At 33.2% G+C, this 26,511-nt stretch overlaps 2 protein-coding genes across 4 annotated transcripts in view; one reads left to right on the forward strand and one right to left on the reverse strand.

The window, feature by feature from the left end:
- Positions 1-16,116, reverse strand: part of LOC129944613 (homeodomain-interacting protein kinase 2) — a 194,137-nt gene extending 178,021 nt beyond the window's left edge. Inside the window, exons 1-2 of one of the 3 annotated variants that reach the window (XM_056054158.1) lie at positions 15,400-16,116; positions 3,002-4,529 (exon numbers count right to left, since the gene is read on the reverse strand). In XM_056054158.1, coding sequence (XP_055910133.1) covers positions 3,002-4,133 — 1,132 coding nt within the window. In that variant the 5' untranslated portion in view covers positions 4,134-4,529; positions 15,400-16,116. The remainder of the gene's footprint in view (positions 1-3,001; positions 4,530-15,399) is intronic. The other 2 variants (XM_056054159.1, XM_056054160.1) reach the window with 2 other exon arrangements.
- A 9,735-nt stretch (positions 16,117-25,851) lies between these two features.
- Positions 25,852-26,507, forward strand: LOC129946988 (uncharacterized). Its single transcript, XM_056057372.1, has 2 exons — positions 25,852-25,997; positions 26,067-26,507. The coding sequence occupies exons 1-2, from the start codon at positions 25,986-25,988 to the stop codon at positions 26,361-26,363; spliced, it is 309 nt and encodes a 102-aa protein (XP_055913347.1). The 5' UTR covers positions 25,852-25,985; the 3' UTR covers positions 26,364-26,507.
- The last annotated feature ends 4 nt before the right edge of the window (positions 26,508-26,511 follow it).

A 26,511-nucleotide genomic window follows, 5' to 3' on the forward strand; every position in this document is an offset into this window, starting at 1 on the left:
TTCCGCATATACATATCTATACAGAGTAGGTCAAAAGTTTCCATATTTTTACAAAATCTTTTCTTTTTTAAGCCACTTTTAAACAAGCTTCTAAAATTTTAACTAAAAATGACCAAACCGCTTTTGAAAGAGCCAAACTAATTGAATTTTATCTTGAAAATAATTTGGTGACGATTTTTAAACCGAGCAAAATGGAGCCTCTGGTAGCACAATTTCGTCAAAAAGAAGTATAATTTGGAACGCATACTTGTAAGAGCAATTAACTACCATTAAAAGGTTGGTCCTATATAACCTTTTAAAAAATTAAACGCTCGTAAATTTAGAACTTGTCGTATTTTTAGAACTCATTATTTTTCGCGGCAGACTTATTTCTCAGGTTTTTTGTATACCGCAGAACTTGACTTTTTTAATATTTATGTTTTCAATGTGATTAAGTAAAGCAACTTGTGTTTTTTTTTTTTTGAATACAATACATTTTATTTTTTTCATTTAATGCATGACCGCTCTACAAAATTTCATCTTGACATATGCCTTCCACTTGAATGATAACAATTCTTTGATTTGCCAAAGCCCAATGATTGTATAACCTCCAATTTTAAAAAACAAAGGTGTTCTTTGGAAATAATAGCATATGCATATATGAAAAGTGGGCGGGTACCAAGCCCCTTGAGGGTATAATCAAAGATTTTTGTATTCCCGCTTTGAAAACCATCAATAACTGCGACTCTGTTAAATTCATATAAACTATACCAAATATGTACAAAAAAAGTAGGTGGATGCCACGCCTCCTTGGTGTATAATTCCATATTTTCGACTTTTGTATTTGTTTAGAAATTGACACCATCTATTTCTAATTTTTCTAATTAAAATGGGTGTTTTTTAGACGTGCGTTTTTCAATCTGGCAAGACTTTTTTCGGAGTCGGACTTTTTTTGTATCTGTCACTTGACTTGACACTTGTCATTTTGGTTACTTCTGAAGAAAGCTCAAAAATCGTTCAAATTTATTACCAAAATGATGCTTTGATACGATCAATTTATTGAAGGATACTTTTTTATTAACACTACCGTTTAATTTTTCTAAAAGTCGGGTTTTTTGTATCTGTCACTTGACTTGACACTTGTCATTTTTTTTACTTCTGAAAAAAGCTCGAAAATCGTTAAAATTTACTACCAAAATAATGCTTTGATACGATCAATTTATTGAAGGACACTCTTTTATTAACACTCCCGTTTTATTTTTACTGATTTATGTGAAGCCTCTAGTCTACGCAGATAAGCCCATAACATTCAGCCTAAACTGAGCCTATACGGCAAAACTGGTCAAAAACTATACCTGTTGGATGGAAATTTTTCGACCTAGTCGCTTACCCGAAATATTTTTTAAAAAACAATGACTGACCCTTATCTTTAAAATAAAGCTTATTTTTAGGCCAAAACAATTAATTTTGTTTAAATCCTGAAAGCCACACGTCTTGAAAAAAAACAGCCTTTACAAGAAAAAGAACAATAAATTCTCTAAAAGTGGATGGAACAACGCCCCCTGAGTGGACTATCGCTCAGTCAGTCAGCTAGTTTGCGATTTTGGAAGTGCTGCATCTCTGAAACTATTTTGTCTACAGACCTAAAATATGGAAGTTGTGTGTCATCCCCTAGGTTTGTAACAGTTTCAAGATTTAAGTTCTTCTCTTGATTAGTTCTGAACTAAGCGAGGCGTTGAAAACCAGCTAAGTTTGATCCTGTTAAGGGCCCCCGCAGACTAGACTTTTTATCGGCCGATGGTTTGGTCGGCTTCTTAATCATTAAGGAGAGGAATGCATATGCGCACACTACTGCAATTCAGAATCGGCTGATAAAAAAGTTTAATGGGCTACCCGATTACATTCAAACTAATCTGTCTTTTAACTATCGGCCGGCTGTTTAATCAGTATTGGCGCATACATGCCGATTGTTTAGTCGGGCGATAGCTCAGTTCGCTCTGTGATTTGGCGTCGTGTGCGTGTGTTTTGAATATGGCGTCGCCCAAATCACAATTGTTGATTAAAGAAATTTCCGTCGAAAAGTTGGTTGAAGAAGTCGAGAAAAGACCTGCGCTTTATAAAAAAAGTTTAAGAGTACTCCGAAGCGAATGTGAAGAAAAAACTGTGGGAGAAAGTTTGCGAAGCAGTTGTTCTTGATTGGAATCGGCTTAGCGCCGAGGAAAAAACAAACAAAGGTAGTGCGAGAAGAGTCGGCCGGCTCTTGGATAGTCTGTGCCCTGTTCACCAACCAAACTGTTTAGTTGGATCGGTGTGCGCACTTTCAGACCAACCCGACTAAACTATCGGCCTATAAAAAGTTTGCCTTCTGCGGGGCCCTAAAAGTGTGTAATGCCAGAACTTGAAAGAACTTTGAAAGGTATCTTTACTATTAGCGGAATTATATGATTGGTGGAAATCAAAAACCAATAAAATCAATACTTATCGATTCTGATCTTTACCGCCATAAATAGGCAATACGCAAACACGACAAAACAAATACATAAGTCAGTCCTGTTTATCTAAAGCTTTATCTCTTTTAAAAGTTAGAAACTACAACATAAACATTACTCGGCAATAATGTTTTATCTACATAAATGGAAAGTAAGTACTTTTCCATAAGATTGTCCTCACTAACTCAGATATAAACATCACTTTAGAAAAGCGTATAATTTTCCTGTCTACCTTGAAATCTCATCAAAGCGCCGTCAGATTTAAAAAAAAAGCAATAATAAATTACATTTCCGTCAACAAACCGTTATTTTCGTTTCTACTTTAATGAAAATTTAATTTTCTTGATTAAAAAATTCCATCGATTTATATTTTTTCCTGTTTATCCGGATGTGAGTGATTTCAAGGAGTCAGCCGAGTACTATCTCATCCGAGGAAACAAAAACAAAGTAAATTTCAACAAATTCTGAATAATAATTAAGCATATTTGACATATTTCATACAAATAAAATATATTTAAAAAAAAAAAACTCACCTGTATCACGCTTCCTTTTGTTAGCCTTGTGTAGCTGGTGTTGCTGTTGTTGTTGTAGCAGTTGTAACTGTTGCTGTTGATGCTGTTGATATTTATTTGTTAAAGTACGTATATCTGTCTTGTCACTTGCTCCTGTTGCTGTTGCTGTTACGGATGTTGTTGATGCTAAAGATGATGATGACGAGGATGATGTCTTCACCAACAACTGAGTATTCCCGTACTTAACAGACTTGTCGAGAAATATTATTCCGGGACGCTGTTGATGTTGATTATTATTATTGCTACCTGTCACAATATTACCGTTATGAGATACGACTTGTTGCTGTAGCTGTTGTTGTTGTTGTTGAAGGGGAGTAGGCGCAACAGCTGACGGTATGGAGTTATATGAAGAAGCTGCGCTCAATGTGACAGCAGAGCCGCTATCATTACTGTTACTGGCCTTAATTTGACCAGCAGCGACAACTTGAGTGTGGGTCGTCGACGACGAAGACGAAGACGTGGACGTAGACGTGGACAACGACGATGATGACAACGATGCCAAGGGAGACGGCAAAGAGTCTACTAGAGGTGGTTGTAGCCCAGAGCTAACAAGATGCTGATGATGATGATGATGGCTTGTTGCAGCAGCGGCGGCGGCAGCGGTAGCAGAACTTCTTGCACTTGACGAAGTTGCTGTTAATGTTGTTGTTTCTGTTGTTGATGATGAGTACTCCTGCTGCAGCAGTTTTTGTTGTTGTTCTTCTATTTGATTATGATAAAGAGGAGTTTGTTGATGATGATTCACCTCAGCTATGTATTGCTCATTCAAATTACTATTTTCTTGTTGCTGTTGTTGATGATGATAGACACTAGAAACAACTCCTGCGTCTGATGACGAACCAAGATTCTGTTCTTGATGCTGCTGTTGCAATAGCTGTTCGTCTAATTGTTGTTGTTGATGGCAACTACTATCGTTTGGATAAGTTGACAAAGTGGATGTGGACACAATTTGGAATTCGTTATTTATTATTTCTGGACAATTGATGTTACTGATGTTGTTGTTGTTGTTAGTTGTCTGTTGATAGCAATCGCCCTGTATATTGGGGCGACTAGGAAAGTCGTAGTTGGACGACAAAAAATGCGAAGTTTTCATTTGCGTTTGAAAATTCCAAGCAAATTAATTGATTTCTCTCTCTCTCTCTCTAGTTCTCTCTCTCTTGCTGCCTGGCTTCGTCTTTATTTCAAAACTTTACACTCGTCGTTGTTGTTGTTGTGGTCTCAAAACTTAATTAGCGAATATATTATGTTGTAAATATAAGTATAGGGATATATGAGATCTTTTGTTGTTGTTGTTGTGTTGAACATTTAAAACTTCTTCTTTTTATTTGTATTTTGTTGCAAATACTTAATTCTTGTTGCACAAAAACCGAAAGAATTTATATCGACTTTTTTTTTCTCAAGTCATCACTCAAAACACACACAATTCTTTTGAATTCCAAAATTATTTAAATATTAAGAAAAAAAGAAGATAAACGAAGGAAGAAAAGAGCTGAAAGAAGAATTTAAGGAATTTATTTTATTATAAAGCTTTTCAACTAAAATATATAAATTTTGTTGTTGTTATTTTTTATTTTGTCGGTGAAAAGGAATCTCTTTAATGTGTACACTCGTCGTCGTCTTAAGGAAGATTTCACTGCACCTTTGAAGGTGAATTTATCGAAGGTACTAGTGTAAGAAGGAACAATAATAAAATACGCAGTTTTCCAGACCAGACGACCCTATACCCTACAACTTGTGTGATATGGAGGATTGAGGTCTCTTACCGCTGCAGACGCGCCGCAATTCTATACACGTTTCAATTTTACTTTATAAGGATAAAAGTATATACACAGTACGACGACGACGAACGGCGGCGGTAGAAGGAAAAAAATATACTGCGTCGCAGGTCTCTATACCGTTATGCTTCTACCTACTGTCGATGTTTTTCTTTCAATATTTTTTGTTCGGTATATTTTCTTCTTTTTATCCACAGAGCAAGCCGACAACAAATTGTGAATGGAGGATAGGGAATCCCTATGAGTAGTCCTTCCTTCGTGCCGTATTGTTATGATTCATTCGAGGACATGCGCAGTTGAGGATTGAGAAATCTCTATATAGGTAGTTCTTTGGAGGGTATGAGTATTGCCAGACATAACGAAATAAATGAATAAAAGTATACCTACGCCGCCGCTGCCGCCGCCGGTGTGATGCGGCGTTCATAAGGAAGGTGGTCAGGTGGCCGGGAATTGGTGGGGTTTGAAAAATAGAAAAAGGGAGAGAACAAAATGCTGAATGAAATTATTGCATAAAATTATGTGTCATGTTATTCTTATTTTTTTTTAATTTGATTGTCGATAGCATAGAGCAGCACAGAGTAGAGCAGGAGAGGTTTTGGAAATGTTCTCAAAACTTGATTACACAAATAGGTAGGTAGGTAGATATTCCCGGGCAAGCTGGTACCTTATCTCAATAGGTACCTACCTACTTATTGTTTGTGATTATTTTGATAATAATGATGATGTACCTTTCTATATTTAGGGAGGTAGATTGTGCTCATGTTTCCTATGAAGGAAATACTCCAGCTGCTGAACTATCAGATGCAGATGTAGACCAAATTCAACGTATTATTAGCGAAACAAGGTACCTCAGCGATATAGAAAATAAAGTTTATATCTACTCCTTGAGGCCACCATACCTAGAAACTCTGTTGCTTTGCTAAAGGTATACACAAATTTGAAATGATGAAATGTTTAGCAATTACTTCGAAATGCTCTGATTTTTCTCGATGGAAATATAAACCATGTCTGATTTGAAATATGCAACTATTGGAAAATTAAATGTATCATAGAAATAAAGTATGTTGAACATGTTATTTGGTAGAAATCAAGCTGAAATTTTGGCATATCCATACCTCGAGAGAAAACCAGTACAGATTTTTGAACTATGTAAATGCTAAAGGTGCAAGAGATCGTTTATCGCTTTAAGTGGTTCAAAGAAGGATTTTTGTTTTCAATTAATTGGTGGCATATAAGCCAAGAGCTTAATCTAAGTCATGTCAAACACTTAGTTGTGAAATGATCAGTTGGGATATGATGAAATTATCAAATGGAAAGAGGAACACGTTTTGAAATAAAATTATGTCGAACAAGTCAATAAATGATTTAGATGAAGTGCTTTGATCCTATTGATTTAAGTCTGTCCCACCATCAACTGACAGGCACTTAATCCTGTCAATGTGCTATTTCGTCAGACGAAGCATTTATAAATTTTTTTTTATTTTTGTCAACATCACGTCTTTACTTTTACCTTCTGGTTTAGCAACAAGAGTAATCTAAGGATAACTTGGTACCTCGATATCTATTAGTATAAATAAAATGTGATTAAAGAAGTCTCATGAAAAATTGCACTTTTATTTTGATTATGAAATCTGATGAAAGTTTTTTTTGGTTACAAATGAAAAATTACAAAAACTTGTTACATATAAATCACGAAATAAAACATTCGTGTGCAAACCAACGAACTAAAAAAAGATTGCATAAAATTGTTGTGACTGTGACTGCATCAGAGAAAGAGTGCAGCACTTTTATAAAAATATATATAAATGCAATGTGACGTTAATGTTGAACCAATATTTATAGTTATAAACTAAAATAACAACAAACAACGAACGATTCAATTTTGTCAAAACGTGTGTAGGAAACAACATTTTCATTCAAAGCTAAATGACAAGCTTAGCTACGACGACGACGTTGGTGACGGTGACTGTGACGATGACGATAGATGATGATTGCAATTGATCATAATCATTTTAGTTATGAAATGATATGGTTTTCCATTAATGAGACATTTCAAAACATCTATATAAAGAACATAATATAGGTATAGGTGGTTTTGAATGGTAATTAAACAACATTTGTTTTTGTGTGAAATTAAGTCATGTCTATAAAAAAAATTACCAGATTAATATTTAAGGAGCAATAAACTTGCGGATGAAATACATTTTTTAGTTAAATTGATTGCGTGTTTTGGTAATTTCGAATTGTGGGTAAAATAGTCTACCTAAAACACTGGGATTCAAAAACTGTGGAATGTTACAAAAATGTATGATTCATAACTTATTCAAAATTAGTCTAAGGACTTTCAAAGGAGATTTAACTCTAAAAGAGCAGAGTGAGAGATTAATTTCATATCCGAAGTCTAAAGTTTTGTAATTATCATTTACTTGTCTTGGAGTTTGGACTCTTATTATTGATTAGAAGTTAGAGGTTTTTCAATAAGATCTTTCATTTTTAACATTCCTGTGACTTTTAAAACTTTGATTCTTTGATATTTCAAAAATACGCCATTATTTCAAGTTATTCACTTCACTTCAAAAATGGTGATAATTTCGGAGATACAACAACTTTAAGGCCTACGTTAAGAACCTTCTTAATCGGCAATGTTGAAACTGGTGTACAAATTTGAAATTTTAGCACAAGCACCAGGATTGTTAATTCATTATTGAACTTTAGAATTAGACTTTCTATAGTCCATTTTACACCGTATTTTGCTGCAAACAAAATATAGGTTTTAGGGGCCAGTTATAGCTGTCATTGAAATCGATCCGGACAAATTTTTGAATCGATATTTTGGCGGTGTTTCCCTTCGATGAGAAATAAAAATTATATACTGATCGATCGGAAATCACCCAAATAATTTTTTTTGAGGAAAAAAAGTGTAATTGCGCATTTGTTTTTCTCTAAAAATGTATTTTTCTATTTTTCGGACCGAAATTCATTCTTCTGAACAGCTGATACTTTTATATTCAAAAGTGAAACGCATTGTGTTCCAAATTTACACAATTCTAATGACAGATTTCTGTCAGTAAAATTTGTTCGGTGGATTTCAATCGGGAAACTTTTTTCAATGACAGACATTTTAAATGATAGCTATAAAGAACCTGTCAAAAAAGAATCCAATACCTGTTTTCAATGATGAAAACCAATGATAGCTATAAATGTCTCCCAAGGGCACCCTTAAGGCCAAAAAGTCTTTTGTTGTTTTTTTTTCAGAAAAACTAAATGTATATTGGAATTACAGAAAAAGGGTTTAATCAAACATATCATTGACTGCTAAAAATAATTTTTTGAAACGAATAATTTCAAAACGTCGCGTCGGCTGTAGAATGTTTTGCAATTACTTCTTTTTCTAAGAGTCCCCAGCCGGTCTTATAGGTCCTGTAATTTTTAACTTAGGCATAATGAGTTATAGAATTGTTTTGATTTTATGTATCAACCACTAGAAAAGTAGGTCGGATTTTTGCTATACATTGATTTTGAGCTTAAAGGCTTACTTCTAAAGTGAACAAATGCAAAATCAGTCAACAAAATCATAATATAATTGTTAATAACAAATGAACTACGTAATCCTACGTCCTCTTACGGAAAACGTATTTTTAAAGTTACATACATATCAAATTTCAAGTCAATCAATAGAAAATTTTTTAAGTTTTTGAGCTCGACAAATATAAAAAAGGCAGTACTGTAAACGCATTTGAATTTGCAAATAAAGTACCTACCTACCAAAAAGGTTTTTACCGGCCATAATTTTTTGATTTTTCGAAGATTCTAAGGCTTTTAAAGTTCACTAGAAGACAAGAATTCAAGCCGGTAGATCACCAGCAACGTCATTACCCTTGTTTTTTTGGAATTCTATAAATAGTATAGTAGAAAATTCCCAAAGAAAACGCATCGGCAGTAGAAAGATTTTTGTATTTAAAAATTGGTACAACTAAAAGAAGATCTGTCAGAATAATATTTAAAAAAAAAAAAAAAACATACAAATAGAAGAAAGTTTTGTGAAAATCCAAAGTCAAAATTAACTTAGAAAAAAAAAACTAACTAAAACTTATAAAATGGACAATTTTCAACAATTGCAATTTTAAAAACTTCAAGAAAGGGGTTTGTTCGTAGACTACTACACTTCCATGTGGTTTTGAAGCGAGCTTGAAGTCTCAATTCCTTATATACATAAATCTAGTTGAAATGAGCTTGATTGGACTCAATTCCGTTAGGGGATTGGAGTCTAGTCAAAATTTGTGAAGAAAAACCTGTGTGGATGAGTCGGTTTTACAGATAATGCATTAAGGTCTGTTTAGGTGCATGTTTGTGTACAAAAAATATAATTTTGTTTTAAGCAAATTAAAAAAAATGCACACGGAGTAGGTGGCATATTTTTAAACATATGGTGCTGAACTATTCAGTTCTTAATTGTTTAACACGAATCAACAAACTTGGACTTCATAAGAAATATCAAATCACCATTTGCAATTTAGGAAGTGCTTTCAAACTTAATCATTTTTAAATCTTCTTGTGCGGTGGAAACAGTTATAAGATTTAATTAATCTAAACTGAGATAAACCTTTGGTGGAAACATAGCAAAAATTAATTATCTTTTCTTGCAAAATAAGCCCAGTTAGTCCATTTTCATTAACAAAACTAAATAATATCAACAGTAACAGCTTGAATTTTTCCCCAATGGAAAACACATGATCCCAAACGCACAACTACTCAACGAACACAGCCATCGAGATACAAATGCAATTGAGAACGAGATCACATAAGATCCATTTGACTCGAAATGTCAAAAACTTATCCGTAGTAAGATTCTACTTTTACTTTTATCGGTAGTATTCATACTACGGATATTGTTTTTGGTATTTGTGTAAAATCCTTCTACACTACTTATAGATTTTCCAACAAAATACGGGTATTATCTTGGGTGCATTACAATGCATCAAAATGATCCAGATTTTTATGAAAAAATTAATTTCAGTGAAGAGACCAACTTTCAGCACGGATGCTCTGTTAAAAAGCGGAATTATCACATTTTGAACTCGAAAAAATTACACTTTTTGGTGCGGTTTTTGGGTTATCGATTGAGTTGTTGCAATGGGACCTCAGTTATTAGCAAATAAAATTGGTGCGCCTATTACTGTGAATGTATTCCGCTACTTAGCTATGATTAACGATTTTCTTATTCCTGAGATTGGACTAAGTTTATTTGATTCAAGATGGAGCTATGAGCTACAGAAGCAACAAAACAATAGCAACTTCGCAAGAAATGTTTTCGGACCTTGTTATTTCTTGACGAAATATACTCGTTTTGTAATATAAAAATAAAACCCCTTATTGGATAAGAATGAGAACTCGACTTTGTTAATAATGTTCAGAGGGACAATGGGAATTGCATGGCATTTTTTCCTGAGATCCTATGGCTTACTGGTAAAGATAGAGACCCCTTAAAGCAGAGGTATGAAATCCTATTGGATCTTGATGGCTGTACTTTTTGCGCGATTTTGTAGCGCGTAAAACCAACTCTTGGAGGAGTTGAAAAATGAATCTGAATGTATTGTAGGCCTCCTTCGTTTCTGGCATTACTCAAAAACAAGTATAATTGAAAGTTTTAAGTTAATAGACATTGGGTCTATATAAGCTGTTGCGCTATTTGTTTAGTACTTAACACATCTCATATTAAGGTGACCTATTGGATTTTTTAAATGATGAGAATGTTGATTTCATCAAAAAAGGGGCGTTCAAACTGAATGTGTTCAAAGTTGGCCCAAGGTCCAAGGTTTTCATGGAATCTACAAGGCCTTGACATCTCTTCAATGGTATAGTCTGGCATGCGTGATGAACAACAGCCCAAAGTTCGTTGTTATTTTGCTGTTTTCTTGATGTATGCCCAAAAGTTTTCTATTGGATTGAGGTCAGGAGATTCAGCTGGATAAGACATAACCTCAATTCCATTGTCGCGAAACCATTCCTTAGCTAACTTACTTGTATGCTTTGGATCGTTATCTTGCTGAAATATCCATTTCAGCGGCATGTCATCTTCAGCAAAGGGCAGCATAGTATTCTGCAGCATTTCAACGTAAGCGTGCTTGTTTTATGGATGGGACTCACACCTCTGTAGGAAAAGCAGCCCCAAACCTATCAGCCATGTTTCACCTTCTTAATGGAGTGTGTATCTGGGATCATATTCTGTATTAGGGGGCGCCTTACATACTGACGGTAGCTTTTACCTCCATATAAAATAATTTTGGATTCATCAGTCCATAAAATATTCCTCCACTTGTCAATGGGCCAAGTGAGATGTTCTTTGGCAAATTGAAGACGTCGGGTCACATGAATTTTCAACAAAAGTGGCACCTTGCGGGGGCTGCGATCATTCAATTTATGCTCTCGTAGACGTCTTCGTACCATGTAAACACCACAGGCTAAGTTTAGCCCGTCGCGGATTTCTATAGCAGACATTGTTGGTCGATTTTTAGCACAACTAGTGACCTGTCTAACTGTAGCCTCTGAAAGAATCCGTTTTTTACCACGTTTTTCATTTCTTTTTTGTAGGTGATCGCATTGCGTATCATTGGAGCTGATCAGCCGACGAGTTTTTCCACCTCCTTGTTGGGCTTGTCTTGTTTTATAAGATTTTGAATCAAAGTTCTTTTTTCTTCGCTACAATGTTTTTTTTGTCCCACTAAATTATGAACAGTCCATTTTTTTGTTTAATACAACAAAATAACTTAAAAATTAATATGAACCTACTTTTTGTATCATTAATGGAATATTTTGTTGTAAATTCAATATTTATAAATTTGTATGCTTGTCGCTACTATTTTATTGCTCGCTTAGAAAATCAAATCAAAAAATAAAACAAGCGGTAAATAATAACGGTTAAAGTTTGGCACCTGAAAATGCAAAGTCAGGGTTGTCACACATGATCGTTAATTAAATAATGCATAATGGAGACTGATGGTGCACAGTACGCGAAATATGTAGTAGAATAAATTCAACTAACAGGCACTACTATTTCACAACACAGACTCAATGAACTAAAGACGTTAATATCAAAACAAATATGAAATTTTCTGTCTTAGTGTCTAAAGACTAAATTAAATAAATAATTGTTCTAGACTTAAGTTTAGAAGGAGACAAAAATAAGCTTTCAAACGAAATCAAAAACCTAAAATGCAATTCTTCGACTGTAGACCATTTTACCTAACGTCAAATATATGAACCCTATACTTAGGTGATTAGTAAAATGCACTTGGGACCACTGAGTTACATTAAACAGAAATTTTTAATTATAAGACGAATATAAAGACGCTTTAATGACAAAAATTATGGCTGAAACACAAAGACGCTTTAGTTTCGGCTGAATGACACTTCCATTATGACATTTCTAAAATGGCACTTCTGTCACCTGTTATTTTCTTTTTCAAAATAAAAAAATATGAGTTTGGAAATCGCTTATAATAAGCAATGGGAAACCCTCCAGAAACTAATGTACTTTGTTTGTTGACTTTTTTAATTTGAATTTCCGTTTGCAGTCATTTTACGTAACATTACGTTATTTCCTTACGATTGTCATATGAAACGTGAGGTCGAAGCTTCATTGTGATAGCATGCATTAAATTCCTATGGCTCGTAAAAGTCAGGCGAAGCCGAAGCTAAAGCGTGTTTGTGTTTCAGCCATTAAGTTCAATAGACTCTAATGTGTAGGCCAACTTGGAGAACCCTTTAAAATAAATTTTGTAACATGGTTTAAATTAAGCTAATACGACTCAGCAAGCAATCTTTTGGAGGCAGTAGAAAAAGTTAAAAATAGGGAATATTCTATTTTCTTTCTAGAAGAATTTTAGTTTTGCTTTATCTTATAGATATATTTCGCAATGTCCTATTTCAATGTTCAATTTCATAATATGTATTTTTATTTGTACACCCTTTGTCTATCTGATGCCTATCAAAAACTGTAGTTACAAGGAAAGACCTATTTATAGAAGTTTCTTCCAGCAAATTTTAATACCACTATCTGTGTTACTGTGCAGTAATTTAGGAATGAACTGTTGCCGTATACTCACACCAACCTTATGGTAGTTTCCTTACCTTCTGTTGTTAGTTTACATATATAGCCCTATCTTCATAGGAATATATTTTACAATTTCAATGTGAAACCTTTTTTTTGCAGATCAAAAAGAAAATTCACAAAAACACACATAGGTATTTTATTCATAAAGAATATCAACTCAACTATTCACTAATGAGAAACTTGTTTGTGAAACTTTACTCTTTTTATCACAGAAAAAACCCCAATCCATACCTTACTAAGTCTTGACACAAAACTATCAAATTACGTCAATCTGTTTCGAGAGATATTTGCTGTGAAGGTAGCAAAGCACCTTCTCTCCTGTCCTCAAGGCTGTTTCATGGAATTTTATATACAAATCAAATGGTTCACTATAAATTTTCGAAAAGAAGAGAACATACCTTCGTTATGGAATATGTAATACATAACACATAGGAAGTACCTTCCTACATGGTTACTATATTATTTTAGTTAGAAATTATCACCCAAAACTTTTCCTACACACACAGAAGAAGTGAAGCCACAAAATGAACTTTTATTTAACTGAACTGAACTAAAGAGAGAACATATTGGAAGGAAAATACCTCCATAAAAGTGATTTACTTCAAAGTTACATTCAAGAATAGTTTAGTTACAGAAGAATCCATACGGAAAGGACCTACCTCATTCCAAAACTCAACCATATTAATGGTTAAACTATTTTCTGTCCAACCATATGGAAGAAGACAACAAACATGACTTCACCTCCACGTAGGTACACTATACAATATCTATGCCTTCGTTTCATCATAGATCAACCAAACCTACATTCAAACTCTGGCAACACCTTTTCTTAATAGAAGAAAAGAATTGAAAGCCAAAAACAAGAAAAGAATACTCAAGAATTGGTGGGCGCAAAGCTGCCTTTCCCACAAAACAGAATTATTGTGCAAGCAAAAAAAGAAAGAGGTAAGAACCTCCTTACCATACTCCTCCTTCGTCTTTCGATGGCCAACAATTGAAGTAACTTATTGTTATGGGGTTACCTTCAATTCCAGGGCACCTTATTGTTTCTTTTTTTGTTGGTTTTGCCAAAAGACTGGGGACTAGAGGCCGAAAGAACCTATGCCAAAAACCAGAAAGCCATAAAAATAAATTCTGTATGCGTGGCGGGCATGCATAAACTTTCACGAAAATTATCTCAATGAATCCAGCAACGTGATCGTTGTCGTCGTCGTCGTCGTGCCGGTGGGCATTTATTCTTAAATTTAGGAGCAGGAATAGGCTTGGCCATGGTCAGGCCAATAATAAAGACTAATCGGGGGAGAAAACAGCCTGTAATTAGGTAACAGGTGTGCTTCCATATGGAAACTTTTTTATTTTGTTCACCAATTGGCAAGCCACATCGACAATCATCCAACCAACCGAACAACCGACCAACGACGACGACCCTGGGAAGATATTTCTTCTTTGTTTTGTTGGTTAGTTACAACAACAAACGGATGACGGACGACCACGACGAAGATGCCAAAAAAACAAAAGCCGGCTTGGGTTTCTCTTGAAAAAGATGTCAACCAGCCAGCTAAAGCCAGGTCATTTCTGGGCAACCAACTCAACTCACCTAGAATAGAAGAAGCTAGAAGAAAATCAGCAAGCAATACTCTACAAACAAAACCAAAAAGAACACCACCATATTGCTTTGCTGTTGCTTTTGCTTATTTGCTGTTTTTCGTTGTTGTTTTCTTGGATTTCTTTTCTATTTGGTTGGATTATTATTATTTATTTTTCTACCGTATGTTCGTTCGTTTTGTCATTGAGCGAAAATAAACGTTCAAAAACGTAGGTTTATTTTTTCGTATTTAGTACTTTTTGTCGTTTGTTGCTTTAATTAAATTTCACTTGATTTTTTATGCAATAGTTACACTGTGAAATTTAAACCACTACCACATCACACACGTTTTTTTTTATTTTTTGTTGTTAAATTTCGAATTAGAGTGACAGCTGCCAGAAAAGACGACAACGGTAGCGAAGCGAGAACGTCAGCGACAGCGACAACGACAACGAGACGAACAAACAGAAAGGAAGAAGAAGGAGAAAAAACGACGATGATGGTGGATGAGGTGGATGATGGTCGTCCGCCCGGGAAAAATGCGACCGCTCCCGAAAAAAAAATGTTGAATCTTCAACACCTTCCCCCCCTGTATTCCCTAATGTTTTCTAAACAAGGTATTCTACACACACCCTAAAAGAGATGGGCACAAACAAAGAAGGGGAATCGTATATGGATACAAATCTTGACAGAGTGGTGGTTAATGACGGCTGGTGGTGGATATTTTTCACATTTCCCCTCCCTAGGACGACTCACGAAACCACGACGATTGTACAAAGAAGAGATTCCTCGTTTTAATTTGTATTTTTTTTTTCACCATTAATTTATTTATATTTTTATAGGGAAATTATTTTTCTTTATTTAAATAATAAATATGCACACTTACGAGCACTTTAAGTTACAAAACCTTTTTGTAATTTAGATGAAAATCACTGCTTTGCTTTTTGGGGGAAAATCGAATTTAAAAAAAAAGCACGTCTACAGATTTTTCACTTCTTTCTTTTTTATTTTTATTTCTTCTTTCGATCACAAAATTATAAAGAGAAATATAAATTTCTAATTGATTTCACCACACATTCCAAATTAAATGGGAACTTATTTTCTTATTTAAATCAAAATCGAAAAATTGAAGAATAAAATGAAAATTATGATAAAATTAATATAAAATAAAACGAAGGGAACTTTATGAAGTTTGAATTTAGTGTGTAATTTTATTTATTGCGTTTGTTCGTGAACGCTGGCCATTTTTTGATATTTTTTTCTTTCTTTCTTCAACTACACTTCACTTCTTCAATCACAACACGGTATTCGCGTAGCGTTTTGTTGGTACACCGACGTTGGTCACCACACAGTCCCGTCTCACATTCGTTTGAGTGGTATAAAATTTTCAGCTCTTTCAGATGCGGATCCACTAGTTAAACTTGTTTGTTTGGTAGGTTCGTTTCGTCGTGGGTCGGATAATCGGCACGGGAACGGGACGGCCGGACGGATAAGGTTTGATGTTCGATTGAAATGTGGTGTGGTGGTGGCGTGGTAGGAAAAAATAAAATGGAAGTGCGTGAAATTCGAAACAACTGCGCGAAAACAAAATGGTTGATTTGACATTAGTGTGGTGAAATTGTAGGGTGACATCTACTGGCGACATTGGTTGATTATGAGTTGAGACATTCACCTAGTATTATTAATGTAATAGAATATTAAGAAAAATGCTATATTAAGGGTCTGTTTCACTAAGTAAAAGTAAAGTCACATTTAAGTTATTTGTAAGATAATCAAATAATAATATAATAATAAGATAATAATAACGTTCCACAATAAATTGATTGGTTTAACTAGAAGTTAATGTGTCAAATAATTATGTGAAGTACCAAATAAAGGAGATAACTGATAGTTAACAGAATGAAGTACTGAAAACTTTTCATTAAAATGGATATTGGGCCTTACCAATAATAAATCGATAAACACACGTTTAGGTATCGTTGAGTTAAATTTTAACAGCGAGTTAATTTGCGTAGAGGAAATATGTAGTTTTGTTATTTCCGGACTACCGTTTTAGAAGAACAGAATATAATTCATTAAGATTTCTTATAGTTTTTATAAACATACAAAACAATAAACAACTTACCCAGCGGTGTCTGGAAAGAGATCCTGAAAGAATCCTCTATCAGCTAGAGCCAATAAGTTACGTTGGGAAACACTTCTCCGGATTTGATGAAGGCACTTTTTAGATCGATGAAATAGTTGCCTCTGGATCATTTTGTATGAAATTATTTATATAATATAGATAGAACAGTTAATCAGGAGTACTATTAACAACTTTGTTTTTATTAATTTTGACTTTTGTTTTGATTTATATAAAATTTAAATCGCAGAAATTTTATTTTGTTTTCCTTTTAATTTTCGTTGTCAAAATACTTACTTCGTTGAGTTTGAGTTGTACCCAGTTGATTTGTCAAAACTGGGTACAACTCAAATTGGGCCACGTTCGCATTGCAGTTCTAGGGTGCGCCTACACTTTCGGCATGGTTTTTTCTGTTTTTAGCGAAACTTTTCATAAAAATCAAAGAATTTGCTTGCCAAAAGCAGTCAAATATTATTTTTAGCACAGTATTCACTAAAAAGAAGTTGCAAAATTAATTTTTCTTAAAATATTGCATTAATTTTTAAATTTTTGAAATCAACGGATCTCTTTTTTCAACGGCTGAGTTCACCTCATAGTTTTTTTTGGCTTGGTCCCATAAGAAATGCACGGGACAACGAACACTCGCTTATCCTTATGGACAAAATCTTCTCATTTTAGCTTGCAGGCCGAAAGAGAGCAAACCCATTAAGTCGGGACTCTAGATAATATATTTCCTCTATGATGTATACTAATAACCAAAATAAACGCGCCTTTTACTAACTAGCCTTCTATTAGAAAGAAAATAAAAATATTAATTCACCCTTTTAAATTTTGCTCTAAGCCTAGTACGCAGCTTAAGTGAAACAAATTTTTTCGGCGGTCTCCAAGTGCAAAGCAAAATGAAAACAAAAACCACAGCGGAAAAATATTTGTGGAGACTTCTGTCAGCTGTCAAAAACAATTGCTTCTGTAAACAGAAGTGAAAAAGTTTTGTTTTAGTTCGAATCTATTGAATTATTAAAATTAATTTTCAAAATAAAAATGAAAACGAAGACGATTGAATGTTAACAACAATAATCACCTCTGCATTTGTGTTTTTATCGATGATAACGAAAAGAAAGTAAAAACTTCTATGTCGTTTTGCTACAGTGCACAGTGGGACCGTAGTAGGTCATAGGGTAAAAGTTTGATGTTGTTATTATTGACTCATATTTCCCTATAGTATTTACAAATAGCCATGCCACCTGATTACACAAAAAAAAATCAAATCCACAAACAGAACTTTTCATTCTGTGCTTCCGAAGTGGGACATACTAGACAAATATCGTTGTCATAGCAAGTGCTCTTTTTGCAATAAGCTTTAAAGTCCTATATTGTTAAGAATAGTTTTTTTTTTATATTTGTTAGTAATGGATATTCAAACTGAAGGTATGTGCTATGTTTATAAAGTATGTTTTATTATTTTGATTACTTCATAACCAGGAGCAAATTCCCACAAAGAAAGCCCAAAATTTGTTTTTTGTGTCTTTTTCTCCAATTCAACGAGACTTTTAATAACAAAGTCATGATAAGTCATGCATGAATCATATATCAAAATATTCGTATATATATGTGTTCCAAAAACAACAACATCTAGCTGCGTCTAGCTGCGATGTGCTGCGATTGACTCTGCATTCTCCTTCTAACTGCAGCATATTTCATATTTTTTTTTGTTTGAAAGGTGCTTGTCTGAAGTGTTCTTTTAAACTGGCGGTTCTGGATATGTGGCTGTCTTTGAAAATTATTAAAAATGAGGCTGAGATGAATCGTAAGGTGTATGAGGCCTTGACGTTGTCCTTACCGGACGCTGAAAACATTCAAATTGATCACTTGCAAAACCGGATTTTTTTACTGTGCAAGCGGTTTAAAATATATTGGAAGCAAGTAACTCGGTCAAAAACAAGAAAGAGAAAATTAGAATGGAAATATTTTTTTTTCAAAAACTTTTGATAAAAAAACATTGATTTGAAAACAATATAAAAAGACAAATTTTAGGTTTTCAAAAATGGTATATCACTCTTCTGTAGATTCTACCGTTATATATTTATGTTTTTTTTTTTCATTTGAAGCAATTTAAACAGATGAGTTATACCCCAACGTTTATAAAAAAATAATGTGATTTTCCTACCTACACGAATTTTTATTATTTGAAGATTTGAAAAAGTGGGCGTGTTAGTGGGCGGATATTTTGCCTGATGATTTCTTATGCAATAGTTTACCGACCCTGAAAATTTCATTGAAATCGGTGCAGTGGTTCAGATTCTATCAATCTATGACCGCCTCTCCATACAACTGGAACCACTGTGCAGTGTAAGTTTTTATAATTTTTGCAAATAACTTTAAAATAAGAATCTAATATAATTTATAGTTCAATGACATGGAAGCAAATGATAAAGTGTTTAAGGAAAATTTTCATATGCCACCAAATATATTTCGAGAACTATTCTGATTGGTTGAACTAAAGCTGTGTGCGAAACACAAGACCAGAAGATGAAATAACTCTATTAGAGAAGTTTGAAGAACGAAGAAGCTTACAAACGAAGAACAGATAGCCAATTACAGAATTAGCAGAGCAAGGCGCTGCGTTGAAAACTCATTTGGTATTTTGAGCTGGAAGTGGCTGTGTTTATCCAGAACAATGTTTTGCAACCCAGATAGAGCGCAAAAGATAATAAGTGCCTGTTGCTTTCTCCACAATTACTTATTAACCAACATACTGCCCTTCCAAAATGACCGATTATTACGACGAAACTGGGTTTAGGTGAATGGAGAAAAAGAATTTCACCTGATGCAATTCATTACTCGTCTCGTCTATACAACCTAGCACTGGAAGACAAAGTAATATTGGAAAGCATGTACGGGATAAGCTCAAAAATTATTTCATTTCACCTTCCGGGTCGATCCCATTGCAAAACAAAGCATCTTTTGTTTAATGAATGAAGTCAAAAAAGTTTCCAAGTTTCGTCATCGTCATCATCTTCCAATTTTGTCTTAAATTTGAAATTGTATTTAATCATGACAAAAAGTTTTTTATTAATTAAAATTTTGCGGAGCTTTAAGGCTCTACAAATTAAACAAAAAGTTTATTGTCTACTTCTGCTTATCTATAAGTATATGGACATTTTTTTATTAAATTTCTACAAATTTTAAAAAAATCAATGGAATTACAAGACAAACCATCATGCATTTCGCAAACTACACGCTTCATTGGGATGGATCAAACGGTTCTGAGTTCTAATTTATGTTTCCTAACAAAATCAGGATACCATTTTTGAACATTTTCAAAAAATGGTTTTTATATGAACATTTTTTAAAATAACTTTTTTGACTATATCAAAATCAAAACAAAAAAAGTCACGATCACGAGTAAACAATTTTTTTTTTCAATAAAAAAATTTAACGTCAAAATTTTGCTAGCAATTAATATGCCGGGTAATTAAATTGAGAACGAAAACAGTGGAGAATTGTACTAAGAAATCTAGCACAGCTATCCTCTAAAATGACACATTTCGTCGTTCAGCAGCGAACTAAAAAACGAAAAGCACAGCCAAATTTTTCGTTTATGATTTCGTCATGTCATTTTTGTATGGGAAATTTCGTTTTGCATCAGCAGCGTACTAGGCTTTAGGAGTTATAAACGTTTAACAAAAAACAAAAAAGTAAACAATCACAAAAAAATTAAATTACTCTTCAGTCATTGGCAATCATTGGCTTAAAAAAATACTATCAACTCTAAAAATTGTTTTGCTCCATGTTTTGGATTTTTAAATTAACCAATACGAGCTTTCTCTCCTACACCCCCACCAGTTTCCTTCTGAGAGTGACTGAACGCACTTATTTTGCTCCTGGCTTGAGTTTTTAGCCGATTCCTTTGCTCTCTTATTTGTTTGGCTGTAAAGCAATAGCCATTGACATTGAACATTTTCTGAATGCTCTGCCAAGCTTCAAATTAGCATTGAGCGTTTTTCAATCGTTGAGTTTACTCTCCACTGTCATAGAAAACGGCTTCACTGCTTCAACCAGCAACTCCTTCATTGCTGGTGTCCAGTTAACGAACCGACTTCGCTTTGTTGCCATTGGAATAACAATTTGCTCTGAAATAAATTGAAATGTTACTTACATATGTATATATTTAAATAAAAAGAAATTAATCTATTTGTTTATTTTAATTACCTTTTTTAGTTTTGTTAATTTTTATGAGCTTACGTTCACGGCCAAAAATAAATTTGCAACAGATAAAAGAAACATACGAAACATTTCTTTTGCTACCAACTGTCAGAATGACACCACAAACATGACGTTTACACTTAATCACGAAGTTAAACACGCGTTTGTCTGCTCTAAAATTTAATGTGACGTTTGGCGTTAAGCTGACTATTAAATTGATTATGGATTGATAGTATGGTTCATTATTTAAAATCCACTTAAATATTTAAGTCGTCACTAAATTTGATTATTGGTAAGGCGCAAACAAAAATATTTGCTTAAAATTAAATTTCGAAATGGATTCGGACGATTCAATAATAGAAGACATAAATATCTTGGAAGAAGTTTTAGGTGGAGGAGGAGGGCTGTTTTTCGTTTTTATTTTTGTTTTCTCTGGAAAAAAAATATTTTTAAAAACAATTTTAGATCATCAAGCCATTTGCATCACAATCAAACTCTGCGGCATCTTCAACAACATCCAGAGTAGACATTTCAACAATTTCATAATCGATCTCAGAAGGTTCCTCAGGAGTTTTTCACCACCGGTCACCCTCCGAGATTGATTAAATTGATTTAAATTGGTCGGCTCCATTCATAAAATATTGCCACGAACAATCAGCAGACAACAATCATAAAAAATCTCAACTCTTATGACCTGAAAAGTATTTGTTGCGTGTACTGTCAAAATGACAGTACAAACCATGGAGTTTAATTTAACTGTCCGTTTATAGTTGAGTTTCCCAACAATAAAATTTAACTGGGTGTTAGCCCTTAACCTAACTATTAAAATTTGTATTGGTATGGTAAAATATTAAAAACCCAGTTAAATATTTAAGTCAGCTTTAATTTTGATTATTGGTAAGGCCCATTGTGTTCGACAGCTTAGAAGACAAAGAAGACGTCATGGAGCTTCCACGAGCTTTCGAGCGCGTTTTCGCTTAAATAAAGAAGCCGTGAGCTACGTTTTATATTCTCTAAAACGCAATTTAAAAATCATTAACAATTCAAAAAAGGGAAAAATTATATCATCAACCTGATCATGTATAACGGGTTTTCCATTTTACGGTTTCAAAAATTAACAAATAAGACACTTATAAAATATATTTTTTTCATGACATTTCTCTTTTATTATAAAGTTTAAATAATGACATTATGTGTGAAACATTACACCATTCAAATGACCAACACGCAATCGATTCTTTTGATGTAGTTTTCGACCATTTTTTACACACATTGGGCGGTATCTCAGCCATAACTTGACAAATGTTGGTTTTTGAGTGTCAAGTTTGAATAAACACGGTCTTTCACGTTCCATCGTCGTTTTCGAAGAAGTAAGGTCCAATTACACCTTCGAACCAAAGAGCTGACCAAACATATACTTGGTTCTTAATGTTATATCACTTTTGCTTTTGCCGACTACTTCAAGCTTTACCAAACACTTTTCTTATTCGAGGTAACTTTTTTTATTACGTCTTATTGTTTCGTCTACAAAGCTGATAAGAAGTACCGTTTCATCCTTTTTTAAATTTAAACATTCTTTTTTATTTGCCATTTTAAACACAACGACAGACATATGGAACGATTTTACATTTTTTTTTGCTTCCATTTATCAAAATCTTTCCAACTGGAAAATGGGAAAAAACTGACAAACAGTAACCCATTACATAAGACCTAAAATCATCAAGGTGCAGAATTGGCTTTGCCAGCAATTTTAATGCCTTAAATCTTGACTTAATTGAAAATTATTTGTATTTTATTAAAATTGACCATTAAAATAAGCGAAGAAAATTAATTTTAAAAGAATAATGTATATTATGTCATATGTGTTAACTTTATCTATTGTGGTGAATTTATTTAATAAATTTTGTAAATGAGAGACTAAAATTCGAAGTTAAAATTATTTATAAGATCAATTATTACAATTTATATGTCAAATCCAAAAGGATTTTCAAGTCCACTTTCATAAAAATACTTTAGCCGTACCACCATCAGGGATCGTTTCCTTAAACGACTTTTTTCAACTAAAATCTTATCAATACCTAAAAAATGCAAAACTATTCGAATCGCTATCGGTTTCGACGTCAAATTCATCGTCGAATTAAAATTAAAAATAGTGAAAAATATTAATTTAGCTTATTTTAAAATTCATTACAGTTTATCAGTTTGTAAATTTACACCGATATTAATTGTTTCTTTTTCTAAAAAGAAGACTACGAAGAATATGAAATTTTAAAACCTTTTTATTATGGAAAATAATTTGTCCCAAGCATTTCAAAACTTATTAAGAAAGTTTTCTAAATTTATCTAAAATCATATTATCTGTAAACATATTAGTTGCCAAATAAAAACGTATGTTTTTCTCCATTTAAAATAAATAGAATAGAATATTCTGCTATTTGAACAACTGTCACTTTTAATAAAAACTACGGCATTAAAAAAACTGGAACGATACGCTCTTCAAAAAAGCATTGAAATTCGGTAGGTTCAGGCAACAAAAGAGACTTCATTTATATTCAACTGCATTCTCTGAATGCAACTAATTTATTTGTCAGATGTCAAACTTGGAATATTATTTTAATGTCTTTTACTTGCAGAAAGTTACAAAAAAATTATTATATCTACAATAAACACTCCTTACACAGGTTAGCAATTATTCTTATAGGAATAGTTTATGGAATGGTCCAGTGAACAGTTCGGAATTACAATTAATAGGTCCGTTTTTAGCGTATTTGCTTTGTTTACTTTCACGAACTGTCACTTTTTAGACATGTTTGGATGCTCGTTTTTTTATATAAGGGAATTAGCAATTTACTAGCCAACAAAACGAAAAGAAAGCTTTACATTTTTGGAGTCCCCTAGTAAATTGATATTTAGCAAATTGCGAAGTAGTAAATTATTAAACCCTAGGTTGTTTAAAATCTTGGGCCAATTCGTTTAGTTTTGTCAGTCAATTCAAAACAAACTTAAGGGTAGTATTTTTTGTTGTTGAAAATTTACAATATGGAAATGTGGTGTTGACTTTTTCACTTAAACTGCACCTTATAAGAAATAATCCGGTTGGCTCCGATAGCGTCCAAGGTTAAATAAACAAGAAACAAATCTGTCCAAATATCCTGTTCTTGTGAGTATGTTTGTTTTATTTTTTAGATTTACTAATGTTTTTTTTTAGAGGAATTGTTCACACCGATTATAAAATCCTTCTATAGTAGGTCGCGGAGGAAATTAATTGTCAATTTTGACACTTGAACCGAGGTTTGAAAGTCAACAGATCAATTTGAATCCAACATCAATTCATTGGCTGCGTTCAATCTCGTGTTGGATAGGTTATCTTGGATAGGTGGATTTTAAGGTACCTTGTTGAACGAGTTGGACAACTGTATTGAGATTTCATACGATTAATAATTTACTTGCGAAATCTCCGGTTTTAAACGATTTACGTTTAACAGAAAACTATCCTAACAGAAACGAGAACTTTTATGAAGTTACAATACCTAAATATAGTTTGAAAGAACTTCGATCTTATTTCCGAATGAGCAGAAGTTGCTTTGCGGTAAGATTTTAAGTTGGTTTGTTCACAGTAGATAAAGTTTTAGCTTAATGGTGGGATCAAGGCAAGAAATTTTGTTTTATGATATATCCATTTGATATAACACCGCTTCCTTAAAAACCATTCAAGGGGCACCATCAACTAGAATAGCCAATAAAATGTGAACAAACTAAATAGTCTTGATATCTATAACGAATTGCTTATTAAAGATTTTAAATTATTAGGAGCTCTTGCACAAAGTGCAGCAAAATAAAAGAACTTTTAACTTGGAGAACAAACTTTTGTTTTTTATTGAATCTTGAGTAAGCAAGAAAGTAAATTTCAGCCATCATCTCAAAGTATGGCCAATTCATTCGCCCTCGACCAGTCGACGTTTTCTTGTTATTGTCTATGATATTGGATGAAATTCTTCAACTTCAGATTACTGGACACTAGACTGATGGTAAAACCTAGCAAATTGGTCATCTACAAAATGAGAACAAAATAAGTCAAGTTTGAAGTTCAAAAAAATACATCATAATTAAATTCGGTGGCAAATAGCTTCTTCATCGTCTATTATGTACAGAACATTCTCAAATACAACTTCAACTAACATTTTTTTTATTTACCAACAAATACAAAAAGCTGAAATCAAATTTTAAGTTTCTTGAAATTCAACTATGTGTTGAATCAGCTTTTCTGTCAGATACCTACATACCCCAGAAATTCTGGATACTTTTGAATTATTTTGACATCTCAGCTGTTTTTGATCAGCTGTTCTTTTACACATAAAACACTAACAAAAAGGTATCCGTATACCCTATCTGTCTGAGATTGAACGCAGCCATTCATTGCATGATTCAATATTTAAAAAACATGTGTTAATGTACCTACCTACCCATACCCACATACGTTGTTATTTCACCAAGATTCAAGGTTCTATAATCTCACCATTTGCTATCCCTTTAAAATAAGTAACCATCCTTTAAAAGTTAACTTTATTAGCTGTTCTAATATTTGAGATCATATATCACACTTGAAAGTATTTTATTATAATAATTTAAAATGGATATGCGCATATATTTACCTATAATTTCTTCCCATAAAACAAACCAGTAGATAATATTATTGTTATTGCCATAATAAAATTCATCAATCTTAGATTCACTTGACCTTTGTCTTTTTGCAATAGAACATAAAACACTATAATAAAATATCGTAATATTTAACTTGTTAACATGTTTTTGCTTAATTTGGGCCTAAGATTTTTAAAAATTCAATAAAGCTATTTATACATACATTTATGTTATTCATAGCTAAGTTAACCAACAACACTTATTTTAAAGTATATATATTTAGTTTAATAAAAACAAACAACCATAATATTGGCAAATCAATTCACCTACGCGCGTGTGTCAAAACAATACCTATTCAAAATTAAGCTCAGATATCCAAGATCGATATAAATAGGAGCTTCGGATGTCCGATCAATGTCATTTGTAACCAAATTATCATCGCATATCACAATCTGATACGCAAATACTCTTTCGTCGTTGGATTTTAAAAACCTAAAGAAAACATGAATAAATTGGTAATAAACTTTAAAAACACATTTAAATTATAATAAAACGCGTTTCAATGTAACTTTCAAATATTTTAGACCATTATTACAACTTTAGTAGCAGCGTGTATGGCGCTTCCTCAGGCGCCACTGGTTGATCATCACGAAAGAAAAGACGCTGGATTTGAAGTCATAAACATTCCATTATCTGAAATTGAATCAAGTGGTATCTCGGAAAAGCGTGATACCTCAACTATCGATGCAAGTGATCTTTTGAGAATTCAAGAAGTAAACGCATTGGCGGAATTGCCCAGGGAAACAAGATCAACTTCCAAAACAACAATTAAACCAAAGAAACTGACATTGAAAGATCTTATTGGAAGGACAGCGGCTTAGTACAAAAAACTTGATTATGAAATTGAAGTATTTACTTCGCGTGATTATTGAATTGAAGGAGATATCTACCTTGTGATTACTGCAATTTGTTTTTAAGAGTTCGTGTTTTTGGGCACGAAATACAGATTGCTTCTTATTTATTTTTCTT

The sequence above is a fragment of the Eupeodes corollae genome, chromosome 2 (genome assembly GCF_945859685.1).
Source record: "Eupeodes corollae chromosome 2, idEupCoro1.1, whole genome shotgun sequence".
In the NCBI taxonomy this organism is placed as follows: domain Eukaryota; kingdom Metazoa; phylum Arthropoda; class Insecta; order Diptera; family Syrphidae; genus Eupeodes; species Eupeodes corollae.